The sequence below is a fragment of the Anser anser genome, assembly GCF_964211835.1.
Source record: "Anser anser genome assembly, chromosome: 2".
In the NCBI taxonomy this organism is placed as follows: Eukaryota; Metazoa; Chordata; class Aves; order Anseriformes; family Anatidae; genus Anser; species Anser anser.
The window spans coordinates 35,247,766-35,261,242 of record NC_139721.1 but is presented as its reverse complement, the minus strand read 5'-3'; the positions used below and the strand labels follow the sequence as shown (position 1 = coordinate 35,261,242).

General features: G+C 42.0%; 1 protein-coding gene across 2 annotated transcripts in view; it reads right to left on the bottom strand.

Annotated features, from left to right (window-relative positions):
- SLCO5A1 (solute carrier organic anion transporter family member 5A1) overlaps positions 1–13,477 on the bottom strand; it is an 81,473-nt gene that overhangs the window by 11,240 nt on the left and 56,756 nt on the right. For both annotated transcript variants that reach the window (XM_083823003.1, XM_083823004.1), the window contains 2 exons: positions 6,473–6,632; positions 2,012–2,253 (listed from right to left, as the gene is read on the bottom strand). In XM_083823003.1, coding sequence (XP_083679129.1) covers positions 2,012–2,253; positions 6,473–6,632 — 402 coding nt within the window. The remainder of the gene's footprint in view (positions 1–2,011; positions 2,254–6,472; positions 6,633–13,477) is intronic.

The window sequence follows — 13,477 nt, the reverse complement described above, 5'->3', positions numbered from 1 at the left end:
GATGGACACACTGTGCACAGTATGTGCTTTGAGACAGTTAGCATCACTGTTCCATTGTGGAGGCCATTCTATTTTTTGCTGAACATTACAAAATTTTGCTGAAGATTTCCTTTATGCACTGTGAGGCTCTCCACAGTACTTGTGTTCATGGTTGTAGTTTACTTTCCATAATTGCAGTACAATGACAATGTTTTATTACTGTTCCCATTGTGCAGGTGGAAAAGTTGGAGACAGAAGGGATAAGGTCAGAAGTATTCAAATGATAACAGTGCTGTGCACAGAGCAATTGATGTGCCAGCTCTTGAATGTTTGACATTACAATCCCATCAGTGATCCTTTACCAATTTTGTGGATATTTTGTAAATCAAACTGGAAGACAAACTCTGCTGTGACACAATACACTTTTTTTGCTGTGACACAATACACTTTTTTTGTGTGTCAGCAACAGGCTCCTGCATACACAAACTTTAGCCACTTGGGCTGCAAAAATGACAGCAAGAAAGCATTTATCCTCGCTGAGGATAGGACACAGACACTTGCCAGCAGTTTTCAGAGCCAGGTTGATGGCTGAGCCTAAGGAGAGAACAGCCAGGTTCTCATCTGTCTCATGTTTTTTCTAAGGCTCCATGAGCTACTAAAAAGATTTGTGATTATTATTTTTAATAGGGAGCTAACTGTGAGCCGCATCAGAATGTCAATTGTCTTAAAATATCAGGGTGAAGATATAAAGATAACACTACAAGAAGAAAATTCCATGTGGTAGGGAGGAGCATTCTCACAGAAAGAAAAGGCCCTAGGCTGGTTTAATAAAGCTGAATTTTGAGAAAGATCATATATAAAAACAGGCCAAAAGGCAACTCTATGTAAGCAGTTAATGCAGCTCAAGAGAAGATTTATAGAGCAAAACGGCTTGTGCTGGAGACCTGATGTCTACACTACGTGCATTTCAGGCTTTGTAGGCTTTCTGCTTCAAACAAGCTCTAAAATGGTCCCAGAGAGTGAATGCCCATTTGCAGCTGGATCGTTTTGAGTGTGCTTCTGAAGAGCATCTTCCAGCTCATCTCCATTCAGAATGAACTCACTTCATAAACTCTAAGAGCTCTCCAACTTTATAGTCCAAACCAAATCAATACCTTCAAACCATTCTCTTTGGCCTCCTGCTACCAGTAGAACTGATACCTACGAGTGTGCTTTTTAAGTCCTATTGAACAACTGAGTTACCTTTTTTCCCTCTAATTCTTCCTGCTGTTCTTTAACAATGGCATTATACAAATACAAATTTGTTTTAGTAATTGTCCATATGCTGTTTCTTCAGCTCAACTTTCTTTAAAAATGACTGAAGTTCATGCACAGAGGTTGCATTTTAAATGGGCAAAGATGTTATAGGGAATGGTAATGTTTATCAGACCAGCTGCCAGAGCTGGGAAGAGCCAAATCAAAAGCCTGAACATTTTTCTTTGAATGGACAAATAAATGACACTACCTTTCCTTACAAAGACCACGTTGTTCTCTACCCTTATATGACCACGGTGACAACACTACTACAGTACAGCACTTAAAGTTCAAAATTATTAGGAAGAAAAAAGGGAAGATTCAAAAACAGGCATGTGGCAGAAATTAACAATTCAAAGAAACAGAAAAGGACCAGTTTAAAACTTCCTCTCATTTGAACTATGAATGATTCAAATATTACCTTTTTTCAATTGCATTTTAAAATCCAAACCATTGTTCTAAGAAGGCTGAAAATTTCTTTAAGAGTTGTATTTTTCTTATGTTATGTTTTTATTTGTTCTCTCTTTATATTGTCTGGAAATCCCTGGACATTTGTTTCCTAAAGTGCATTATCATGTTACATATTCTAAATGCAAGCAAGTTTCACCCTATCCATTTCATCCCTATTCTCTTCTCTTTTTAAGGATACATAAGCTTGAAGGAGTTAGGCTGCATTGCTCCAGCCTCTCTGACAGACACTGGTGAGAGCAGGCACAGCAAAAATACACTGAGCTCTTACCTGAGTGTCACTATGATTGCTGATGGCTGGGCACACGCTGTTATAAGGGTCACTATGAAAAGAAATATCAGGAATGGGATGAGCGTGTTGCAGGTTCGATCGCACTTCCCAGAAACAGCATAGCCATTTTCGTTCAGGTAGGTTTTGACGATAACCAGTCTGAGCTGACTGCGCTGGCCCACTGTCGGTGGGGTGATAACCTGGCGGCTTTGGACACAGGCACATTCCGTGTAATTTCTTACCTGGGAAAGGGAAACAAAGAACATTTCCACCTGAAAAACTTGTAGAAGACAAACATTACACAGGAACGCGGTATGTCCCATGCAGTCTTCTCATCTTCTCCATCTTCTGCCTCTAGCATTACTACTCCAGGTACAACCAAGGCCGCCACTCCAAGGGTTTTCAAAGGCAGCCCAAACTTCCCATGATAGGACTGCCATTGCTTATGACTCCCACCATTTAGGCTGACAGTTATATTAACAAAAAAAAAAATCTGGGACATTTTTGGAAAATTTTGCCAAAAACATTCAATCATTTCTGACAGGGAGACTGGAAGAAAAGAATGTTTCTATTTTTTTTACGAAAACTGTGAGGAAACACTTTTTAAGCAGTACTGACAATGCCATATTCTGGAATTTGGCAGGCTGTCAGCCTTCATCTTCAAGAGGTGTCTTCTGCTATCTCAGTGGAAACCTACCAGACTCCGCTAAAGAACAAAAAGCTGCACTGCACACTTGGAGCCCAGAAACTTTCAGCTGGATGTAGATATGGATGGGATGTAGACAGGAGCAAAAACAGAGAACAAGGGACTTAAACAGTTACACTGGAGGAAATGAGGGATTCCTGACTGGGCAAAGAGGCTGAAATTAGTATGAAAAGATTGTGTAGCAAACTGGCATTTCACAGGCAAAGGGGACTGTGATCTGAGCAAGGTGAGGAAAGTCTATGTCAGAAATAGCTTCCCATCATATTTATTCTACTACTGTTTTCTAATGGCAAAGGGGTGTGCAGTAGATGAGAATATTCCAGTGTTAGAGAAGAAACAGATCAGGGCCCGTGTGATGTTAGAGGAAGGAACTTTTGGCTTTTATGTTCACGTTCATAAAATGTAGGACCACACGTGCACAAAAGCTACATTACAAGACCATCTTAATATTGCAAATTTAAGCACTCAGACATCAGGAAATATCCAAATTAGGGTTGCCTGTCAACTTTAATTTATGCCTATGTATGCAGTTGTGTTATAACATTGCTGTACATTCATTTTCCATGGGATTTAGCTGAATTTCTTAATGAGTATTTATCCAGCAGTTTACCTCCAATTTTCAAAATGTGGCTTCAAGTATTTTTTCCTCACACTAATCATGTTCCACTACAAAGACAGAATGGCTCATATTTCATATGGATTTTTCTATCACGCTCATCATTACAGCTTAACATTTTCAAAAAGGTGTAATTTATCTTCAAAACAGTTATGAGGCACTGAAGTTGTTATCCCTATTTTGCAGATCAAAAGTTTTGGAAATGTGGGTGGCAAATTTGAGACAACCATGATCCCTTTTTTTTCAGAATATTTTTCATTATATTCACAGCTTTTTCTGCCTAAACAGAACTCTTTCTGCCTTCAGTTACAGATTTAGGCACTCACTGCTTCTGCAAATGACACTTATGTTTATTGCTCATGTCCACTATCCAGAATATGAAGAATACTAAATTAATGGGCAATTGGGAGAAGTTTGGTTTAAATGACCAGCCCAGTAGTGTTTAGGAATAGAAGCAATGACAGAATTCAGTTTCCCAAGGCAGCACTCCATTGTCTAATATCACAAGTATTTGCTTTCTTCCTACAGTCCTCACCTTAATCTTCTTATTGCTTCAAAATAGGCACCCTACAGAAAATCTTGCTTCATCAGCAGAGGAAACAAGTCTGTGCACTAAATGAGACAGAGGTCTTATGCAACTCTGTAGTGAGTTTATGTGGCAAGGTTTTGGTAGCAGGGGGCCGTAGGAGTGGCTTCTGTGAGAAGGATCTAGAAGCTGCCCCATGTTTGGTAAGGGCCCCACTGCTGACCAGAGCTGAGCCAATAACCGATGTTGTTTTGTGCCTCTGTGAGAGCAGATTTAAGACAGGGAAAAAAAAAAAAAAAAAGCTGCACCACACAGCAGCTGGGAGAGTGAGAGGAGTGAGGAACAGCCTTGCAGGCGCCAAGGTCAGTGAAGAAGGAGGGGGAGAGGTGCTCCAGGTGCCAGAGCAGAAGTCCCCTGCGGCCTGTGGTGAGGACCATGGTGAAGCAGGCTGTCCCCCTGCAGCCCATGGAGTACCATGGTGGAGCAGGTGGATCTGCACCGACAGAGGCTGCGGCCTGTGGAAGACCCCTGCTGGAGCAGATCCCGGGCCGGACCTGTAGCCCGTGGAGAGGAGCCCACGCAGGAACAGGTGACCTGGCAGGAGCTGCTGCCCGTGGGGGACCCAGGTTGGAGCAGTTTGCTCCTGAGGGATGGACCCCGTGGTATGGACCCATATCTGGAGCAGTTCTTGAAGAGCTGCTGCCTGTGGGCAGCCCACGCCAGACCAGTTCAGCAAGGACTGCATCCCGCGGGGGGGACCCCACAGCACAAGGGACGAGAGTGACCGAGAAGGAGCAGCGGAGAAGAAGCGCTATGGGCTGACCATAACCCCCATTCCCCCGTGCCGCTCAGGGGGAGGAGGTAGAAGAGGGTGGATGGGGGGGAAGGTGCTTTTGGTTTCTTTCCTTTGTTTCTCACTTCTCTAGCTTGTTAGTAATAGGTAATAAATCTTACTATCTCCCTACTCTGAGTCTGTTCTGCCCATCACGATAATTACTGCGCGATCTCCTCGTCCTTACCTCAACCCTTGAGCCCTTTTCATCGTATTTTCTCCCCATTCCTCTTTGAGGAGGGGGAGTGAGAGAGCGGTTGTGGTGGAGCTTGGATGCCCACTCGAGTAAAACTACCACAAACTGAAATGCTAGAGTACAGGAATGTGTACATTACCAGTTCTGAACTGCACCTAGGCATCCTTTCTCCTGCTTTCAATTTATAAGTGGTTTATTTTGAAAATACTATATGCTATAAGCTTAAATCCAAATGTTATACACTATCAGCATTTTATGTGTTATAGAGTGACTCAAACTTACATTTGTTGCTTCTAAAAGTACCCTACATAAAGCATTATTTAATCAAGAAGTATATTTTCCTATTCATTCTATTCACCTTTAGCTACCGAGTTAAAACTTCAGGCCATGAAGGATCTTTTTTTTAAACCATAGTAGGAAATAGCGTGCTTCAAAATTTGTACTGAAGAGTGCATACTACCAAAGTACCTCCTACTAAATGAATTATTAGTGCCAGTTTGATATCAGGCGAGATGTAGCAAAGATCAAACCTGTGTCTCAATGCAGTAAAGCACAAATAAGATTTATATAGACACTGAAAGTTAACCACAGGTTAACATTAAAGGTTCACAGGCTTTTAAAAGCAATTTTCTACTAAAAAACAGATAGATACTTTAAAAAAATATATAAAGGAAACTAGTCTGTTCCAAGCTGAATCTATGTAGGAACCTTCATTTATGGAATGAATATCCATTCAAACTGAATGGATCCAGTCAAACCTAATAAAGGGCAGTGCTGGAACCACCATCCTCCAGTTCACACGCTGGCTCACAACTGCAAATCAGGAGACTGATACATTATAAATAAGCTTTCTGGTAAGTACAATTACGTCCTCAGAAAATCAATGTTTACCTTACTTCCTGTCTTTCTTAATGCTTTTTTAAGACAGTTCTGTAACAGAAGAATTTAAGAGTTTGCATTTGTATGAAATGAGCATAACCATACTGCTCTGTTGCTTGTAAGGTCAGATTGTATCTTTCAATGTTATCTTGTGCCCACTTCAGGAAACTGCCAAATTTCCATGCTGTGATTTCACCAGCAGGATGCCTTTCCCCAGTCCAGAAGACAGGAAGACCGGGCTGTAACAGGCAATGTATTTCTAAGAAAGAAAGTGGATTATTAACATATTTTAATTTCTGGTTACTTGAATTTAAGTATAATCACTTAGCCTGGAAGAGGTCTCAAGAAGGACATGAGAATGGCAAAGTTATTTTACAAGAGCAGAATAAATAGGCAGTCTTTATTTATGACAAGATTGGCACAAACACCAGTGGCTTTAAACAGGCCATAATTAAATTTAAACGGGAGTTTAAAACATTTCCAACTACCTGAAGAGTTGAGTTCTTCCTTCCATTCAAAGAGGGAACAACAACAACAAAAATACCAACTGCTTTTAGAAGTAACATCAAGGAACTTGTGAAAAGACTGTATGCTTCGAGAGGGGGGATGTTTGCTCTAGAAACAGAGCGGTCTTTGATCTGCTCCAGCCCTGAGGGGCTACTCGCTATTTGCAGGTTGTATGTGGATGGGTGGGTGAAGGACTTACCCCTGTGCTATGGTTTCCACCATTGATGCAGCCAGCTAGGCAAGGATTAAAATATGTTATTCCATCTGATCCACAGACAGGCTCGTACTCATGAATCTTACATCCGCAGTTCACGTTACAGCTCCCAGTCAGATTCCTGTGGGCCATGGCAAGAGTGGGACTGAAGAAAGGAAATAGAGCATGATAGTAGGGCAAGAACCAGCATCCTGCTGTTCAGAGGGAGAAAGTATCCTAGCCATTGACTCTGGAACTAGCACTTGATCATTAATGAAAGGCTGCATTAACTCTGGGTCATGTACGTGATTTAAACAATATAGAAGAATGCCCCAGGCATCTCTGCCATCAACTGAAAACACAATACAAAAATAATCCCAAAGTATAAAACTTTTATGTTTTTGCCTGGGTAAGAGTTGTATCTTTTTCCTGATTTTTCTTTTAGAGTTAAGATGCCACTACTTTGTGTGCCCACCATAATCTGCAGCAATTTGCTGTTGATTACTAATGAAGGCCCCATATGCAAGATATAAGCATTATATGAACTAAGAGGAATCTCCTCCCGCATACTAACAACTGTTCAGAAAATTTAATGTTTGCATTACTGATACATGTATCAATAATATAAAACACAGAAATCACTCTAAATCTGGAGGGGTACTGTGTTTTACTAAATGTCTGTAAAAGAACCACTACTCCACCTCCTTGGATTTTTTCCCAATATCTTGCCAAGACCAACTTTCTAAGTCCTCCCGTGAAGGGTTTGGTTGTATGCTCAGAACCACTAAGTTCTCGTGTGCAGCTCATGGCTGGAATGGAGATTTATCCCGTGGCTCTGCTTTACCAGTTGTACCACTGTGGCTCAATCCAGACATGGCAAAGGCCTCAGTAATGGTAGATTCCATATCTGTAAGATCATAGACTCTTCATCAGAACGAGATGGAAAAAAAAACTCACTGATTAAATGCTTCTCTTTGCTTCTTGTAGAAAGAAATCAGCTCTGCTTACAACTGACTACAGGCTGTCACAGCCAGAAGTTTTGACTCAGGTTGATGAAGATGGACAGTAACCAACTCACCCAGCTGCTGCCTTGCCTACCACATCACTTCAGTCCTGCCTAAATCAACTCTCAGGTCATTTGTAAAGCACCAGCTCTAGGCATAAGCACTGAAAGAGTCACCCAGTTACACCCTGCCCCAAAACAAAGACCAGGATATACTCCTGGATATAGTGAGGGCTTGGAGTACAAAGCAAAGGAGGAAAAGCATTAGCAGACACAGAGTCAACCTCACTGAAAGAAAATACTAAAACCACCTACATAACTGTATATACAAATTCCGGTCATAGACTAATGAAGTTAAAATAAAAGTTAAAGAAAGATAAAATGGATGCTAGTTTGTTTCCTCCCATGTTGAAAACAGACTGGCACAACTGGGCCCAGCGTAAATAGAGCTGATATCAGAGGGAGTAAGGTGTCCAGTCTGTATTATCTAGAACCTCCTTATTAATGAGGAAATAGGTGATGATCAAACTGTACGTTTCTGTCAAATAATAGTTTTGAAAAGCCATTTACTTTTAGTAAGTAAATTTACTTACTAAAAGTATTACTCCTGCATAATACCAGAGGGTATTGTGTTGGAAGGTATCTCAAGGTACAGACACAAATTATTGCCTTTCATCTGTACTATTACTGAACATAGCTAGCTCAAGTACCAAAAGGAAAATAACTAATCTGCTCAGATATATATGCAGACACACCATGAAATGCAAGTTATTTTCTGCTGTCATTATGCAGCCAAAATATAACAGGCATGAACTTTTAAATAGACTGTATTATATTTATACCTATTTTTACTACACTTACCATGCTCTCCGTCTTGTTTCAGGATGCTAAATTAATTTAAGAAGTGGAAAAGCAAGCATCTGCAGGGTGGTTTATTGCTGATTCAATTTTCTGCGTCTCATTTGGAATTTCATCTGGTTTCAAAATACTGCCAGCAACACGAAGGCATTAAGGCAGTGGAAAAGTTACCTGAATGATCTTATTCATACCAATCTACTTTCAAATGACAGCCTTGGCTGAGGCTGGGGAGCCTACCTTTTATTTCCTAAATACATTTCTGTTTAACGAAATCAAGGTTCCAGAATTCTGCACCCATACTCCCTCTTCACTGCACAAGGCTATTCCAAACAAATGAGAACTGAAAAGCAGCTGATACTGGTTTTCACTTGAAGCTTTCCTTGTTATTGAGGAAAACCATGATTTTATTATGCTTTCAGAAACTGCAAACTGTAGTTTCCTGTGATGCTTAAACAGCACTTTTTTCTGGTGTTTACTGTTTAGCGCGCATCTTACCTTCTATCTCAGCTGTCCTCTAGGCCTGTAAATGCTATTTGGGGCCTCAAAGTACCCAAATGTTATGCACTGTGATATTTGCAAAACCTAAGCCCTTCTGAAGACAGAGGGCCAGTTTCAAACCACTTACTTTAGGGACTGTAGTTTGTATTATCTAAACCTGGAAGTTTTTAGTCCATCCAGGTACCAAAGGCAGAAAGGCAGGTTCTCTAAAGAATGAGGACAGCTGACACTTCTGAAGATCTCCAAAAATTCAGAACATGGAAATGAGGCAACGTAGCTGGCTCCCTGGCTGCTCTGCAAGGGAAGGTGAACTGGGAGTGAGACTGGTGGCAAGAGCAGATCAGAATTGGGTCCAGAGTCAGAGACGAGGCAGACTCAGCCCAGTGATCACACAGCAAACCCAAAAAATTCGGGGCAGGCCCTCACTTCCAGCTTTCTTCACAATAGCTCTTCTCAGTGATGGAGCTGAACCTGGACTCAGCCAGCTGAACTCCGTAATTCAGGTGTCCAAACTCCCACACACAAGTGGGGGAAAGCGCCCCATGCCCTGATATTTTATGGGAATATGGGTGCTCACTGACAACTCCTACACACAGAGCAAAAAGCTGCCCCTTTGTGCTGATAGCATTCTCCAGTTACACTGTACTTCATGGACTTGTAACAGATAATACTCCTCTGAAGTAGAGGAGGAAGCTTCCTCTTCTTCATTGACTCTGTCATTAACGGAGGTGGGAACACTGGGGTTCGAGGGCCTCCCCAACTTGAAGGGGTTCACACTTACTGATATTATTTTTATCAGCAAGCTCCAAAATGGAGTCTCTTCCCATCCCTCCTGCTGAAACTGAACCTGATCTTAATCCTGTTCATGTCTCCTCATCAGTGACTCTTTACTGCCACCTCTATAAGCAAAACCTAGAGCAGGGACCAAGATCCAAAGTCACTTCTTCCAAAGGAAATCTCCTTTCAGCAGGTTTTAAAATCAGATTCTTTGCTGGCTTACTCCTTCTTCTGTATCTCTATCCGTTCATCTTTTTTTTTTTTTCTTCTCCCTCTTCCCCTGCATCCATTGCTGTAAAATAGCTTCAATCCCACAAAATGGAGGGCAGCCCTGTGTCGGAAGACTGAACTATGCAATAATTATGGTGCTCTTGTGGACATCAGGAGTTCAGGGTCAGATTTCCTCGAACTAAATTGTTGGTTAGAGGCTACCAAGCAGAAGGTGAGCAACTCACCTCCTTTTGCAGCAATGAATTTTCTGACTTCCTAGCAAAAACAGTCTATCAGGCAGTCCCTATCTTCTCCACAATAACTGTTCAACACAGTGGCCAATGCTTATCAAATTGGTATCATTAGGAAAAACACATCCATCCCTTCTGGATTTAGAATTATTTCAAATGCGTCCATCCCATCTTTGAATCGCAGCAACTTAAATATTGGCACCTCCTTGCCTCAGATCATAAAATGTATAAGAACCTGTGCTTGAGCACTTGGAGAACTCTGGCCAAGATACAAACCATGGCTTATTTTACTGCAGTAGTCCTCAAGAAAACATAACTGTACAAATCTCTGAGATTTAAGAGTTTTTGTGTAAGAGCCAGCACTTTCATCGGCATGGTTCTGGGACTCTTCAAATCCAGAGCTCTTGGTATCTGAACAGTGAAAAAAGCTGGTGCTTTGGGAATGCAGTTTTGGATATTTTTCAGTCATGGTTTTTATCACAGAAATGGTACCAGAACCCTTCGCTGTGCTATTAGCTTACTTTGAAAGGTTACTCTGAATACTCCGTGTGCCATGTTTCCCCCGTGTTTAGAGCTGCAGGATGCCACAGCTCACAGCTACAGTCACCCTGGCCTTGATCCACAGTTTCTGGATCCTCTCTCAGGATGCTGGCTCTGCTTAGCTCCGTAACACAGGGCTGTCACTCCTTCCTCTTCCTGGCTGATATATTTAAACTGGCTGACCTTTTCTTCAAAACTGGAAGCTAAGAGTGTCCTCCATTACATCATTTATCTAGTAGTCTACTAAGAAGATAGGAAAACCCAATTTCCAATGAATATGGAAGTAATCCCTACAAGGTTGAACATGATGAAGAGAGGCTGCAGGAGTGAGACTTGAAGGCTTTTCCCAGGGGCTAGAATATATATATATGAAAATCCCCAACCCCAGGAGATGCATGTAACCTTCATCTTCTTACATTTGCGTGGTGAATGGAGCCACAGGCACCACCCTACATCTTCCCGTGGTTAGTGTGCAGCCCAGTCCTGAAGACGTGAATTTCTGAGAACAAATGACAGTTTGGCTCCTTGAGAATCCACAAAAACAGATAGATTGTAGGTGTGAGCTAGGTACTGAGATCCATTAGGGCATGGGTATTTGCATGTGCACCATAAACAAAAATCTTGCCCTGGGAATTACGTTGGTATGCACAGCATCTCCACAGCCGGCACTGCGGCGTGATATTGAATTAACTGTGCTGCCTTGTTTGCCCTGCTCTCAGTACTGCTCAGTGGTGCCACAGAGAGGCCACTGCCATTCCGAGCTTGCTCAAGTGGCTGCTCTAAACAGATCAGCAGGCATCTCGGGAATGTTGGCACCCCCTCTGCCAGGCAGGAGCTGAAGAGGAATGTGGACTGTTTTCATGGCTGCATCCCCGAGATGCTGTGCGCACGCTCAGACTGGCACCGTTTTGGAGCCCTGTGAGGGCTGCTGTTTGCTCACCTTCACATCTGCAACACTCAAGCAGAACTGCTGTAAAGGTAAACAGCAAGCATCAGACGTATTGTTTCCCAGCAACCCCATGGATGATAAGGGATGTTCTGCTCCCACCTTCTACACCCGAATAGCTCAGAGACTTGGCTGAGGAGCCACTCTACACACAACGCCTGTCATCCATGTCATCTGTCACCTCACCTCCCATTATTAGTGACACTAAGCATTATAACTGCTGCTCGGTGGCTTCCACTTGACTCATTTTTAATGTATTTATACACCACTATTTGCTTTTGCTGAATATGCTTGTCCTTCCAGCTGTGCACTTTTGCAGCTGATCAAATGTTACTAAGTAGCTCTCAAATATTTATTGACTTGTCTACTGATCACACAAATCAGGTTCACAAATTTAGCTCTTGGAGCTACTTTGCACTTTATGGTCTAGTTGGATGCTAACCAAAGCCTTTTCTTTCTTGTACCATAAACAAACAAGGTACAGTTTTAGAAACAAGTTGCAGCCTGAGCAGGAAATTAAATATCCAGGACTGATATTGGTTCTGTCGCCTTCTCAGCTATCAGCTGAAACCTGTCTCATTATATAATGTTGGATTTCAGAAGGCGATATGCAGTAACATGCCGTAGACCGCCATGCAGACTTTTCCAGTAATCTCTCAACAGAACCTTCTCTCTGATGGAAAACACCCAAATCACCAAAACATTTCTCGGGAACATACTGATTTCAGCAACGATGTGACAGACATTTTTCACAGAAACAAGAGAGGCAGCATTTTTGGAGTTTCACAAGCTCCTTGGCAGCTTGCTGAGCTGGATGTCCCAGATGATAAATATCTGGGAAAAGCAGGGGTTCCCAGCCTGCCCAGGGGCCCTCGTGAGGATGCCCTGGCTTCCAGCAGGGCTCCGTCACCCTGCACATGCACAGAATGGGGGCATCTCAGGCTGCTGGGAAAGGCACAGCTCGGGTTCCCCTCTCCAGCCTTTCCCATCCTGTGAAATGCATTCTTCTGGCCTCTTACCCCTCCTTCACATCAAAGCCTTCTCAGCAGTAGATGGGTTTGGGGCAGCTTTCTGGTACCTTACGTAGCCAACTTGAGCTGCACTGCTGAATATTACCATGACACGCAGGATAGGAAATCAGCTGAAGAATGAAAGTGACTGAAATCAGCCATGAAAATAGTTAGAAGTATGAAACTGGAAACTGAACTGTGACCACTGAAAATTTACTCTTAGAGACATTTTTGTTTTGCTTGGAAGAAGCCTTACATTCGCAGATATGCAAAGCAAATATGCTCAAATGAATAACAAGCTACAAATGAATGCAAGCTGTGTATCTCCAGCTTTCATCACTTCTTGTACCTCAACAAATCGCTGTATGGTTTATTATGGGTATTTGCTTTTTTGTTGTTGTTTACAGCAAATGCCATGCACACAAAGAGATTTTTTTTATCTTCTCTAGAACATGTAATAGACAAAATTACCCATTAGCTCTGTTTCCAAAAGCTCATTATCAGGCCTTTTTAAGAGGTTCATGTTTTCATCTGTATTACTTTCAGTCTTCGGCCATTGCTCATTCCTCTTTTAATGATGGGAAACTAGTGAAGGACTACAGATGCCAAGGACATGAAATCACATATGTATGTAACCCCATTTCATCATGTATGATCTACTATATAGCACATTTATAACACATTTCTGTGAATGCTTCTCACAGTAGTAGATCATTTTTTTCTTGAAGGTGTATATTTTTCTAGTACTAAGCCAAACCAAAGAACTGTAATCCTGTTTTCTAACACTGGAAAGCTGCCTACTTTCCCCAGAAGAAAACAGCAGTAAACCCTGAGTTACTGCACTGCACAGCACAGAGTTACCTGCACTGGTCAGAAAAAGCAGGATTTATACACTGGAGCTAGTTAAGTCCTGCTCAT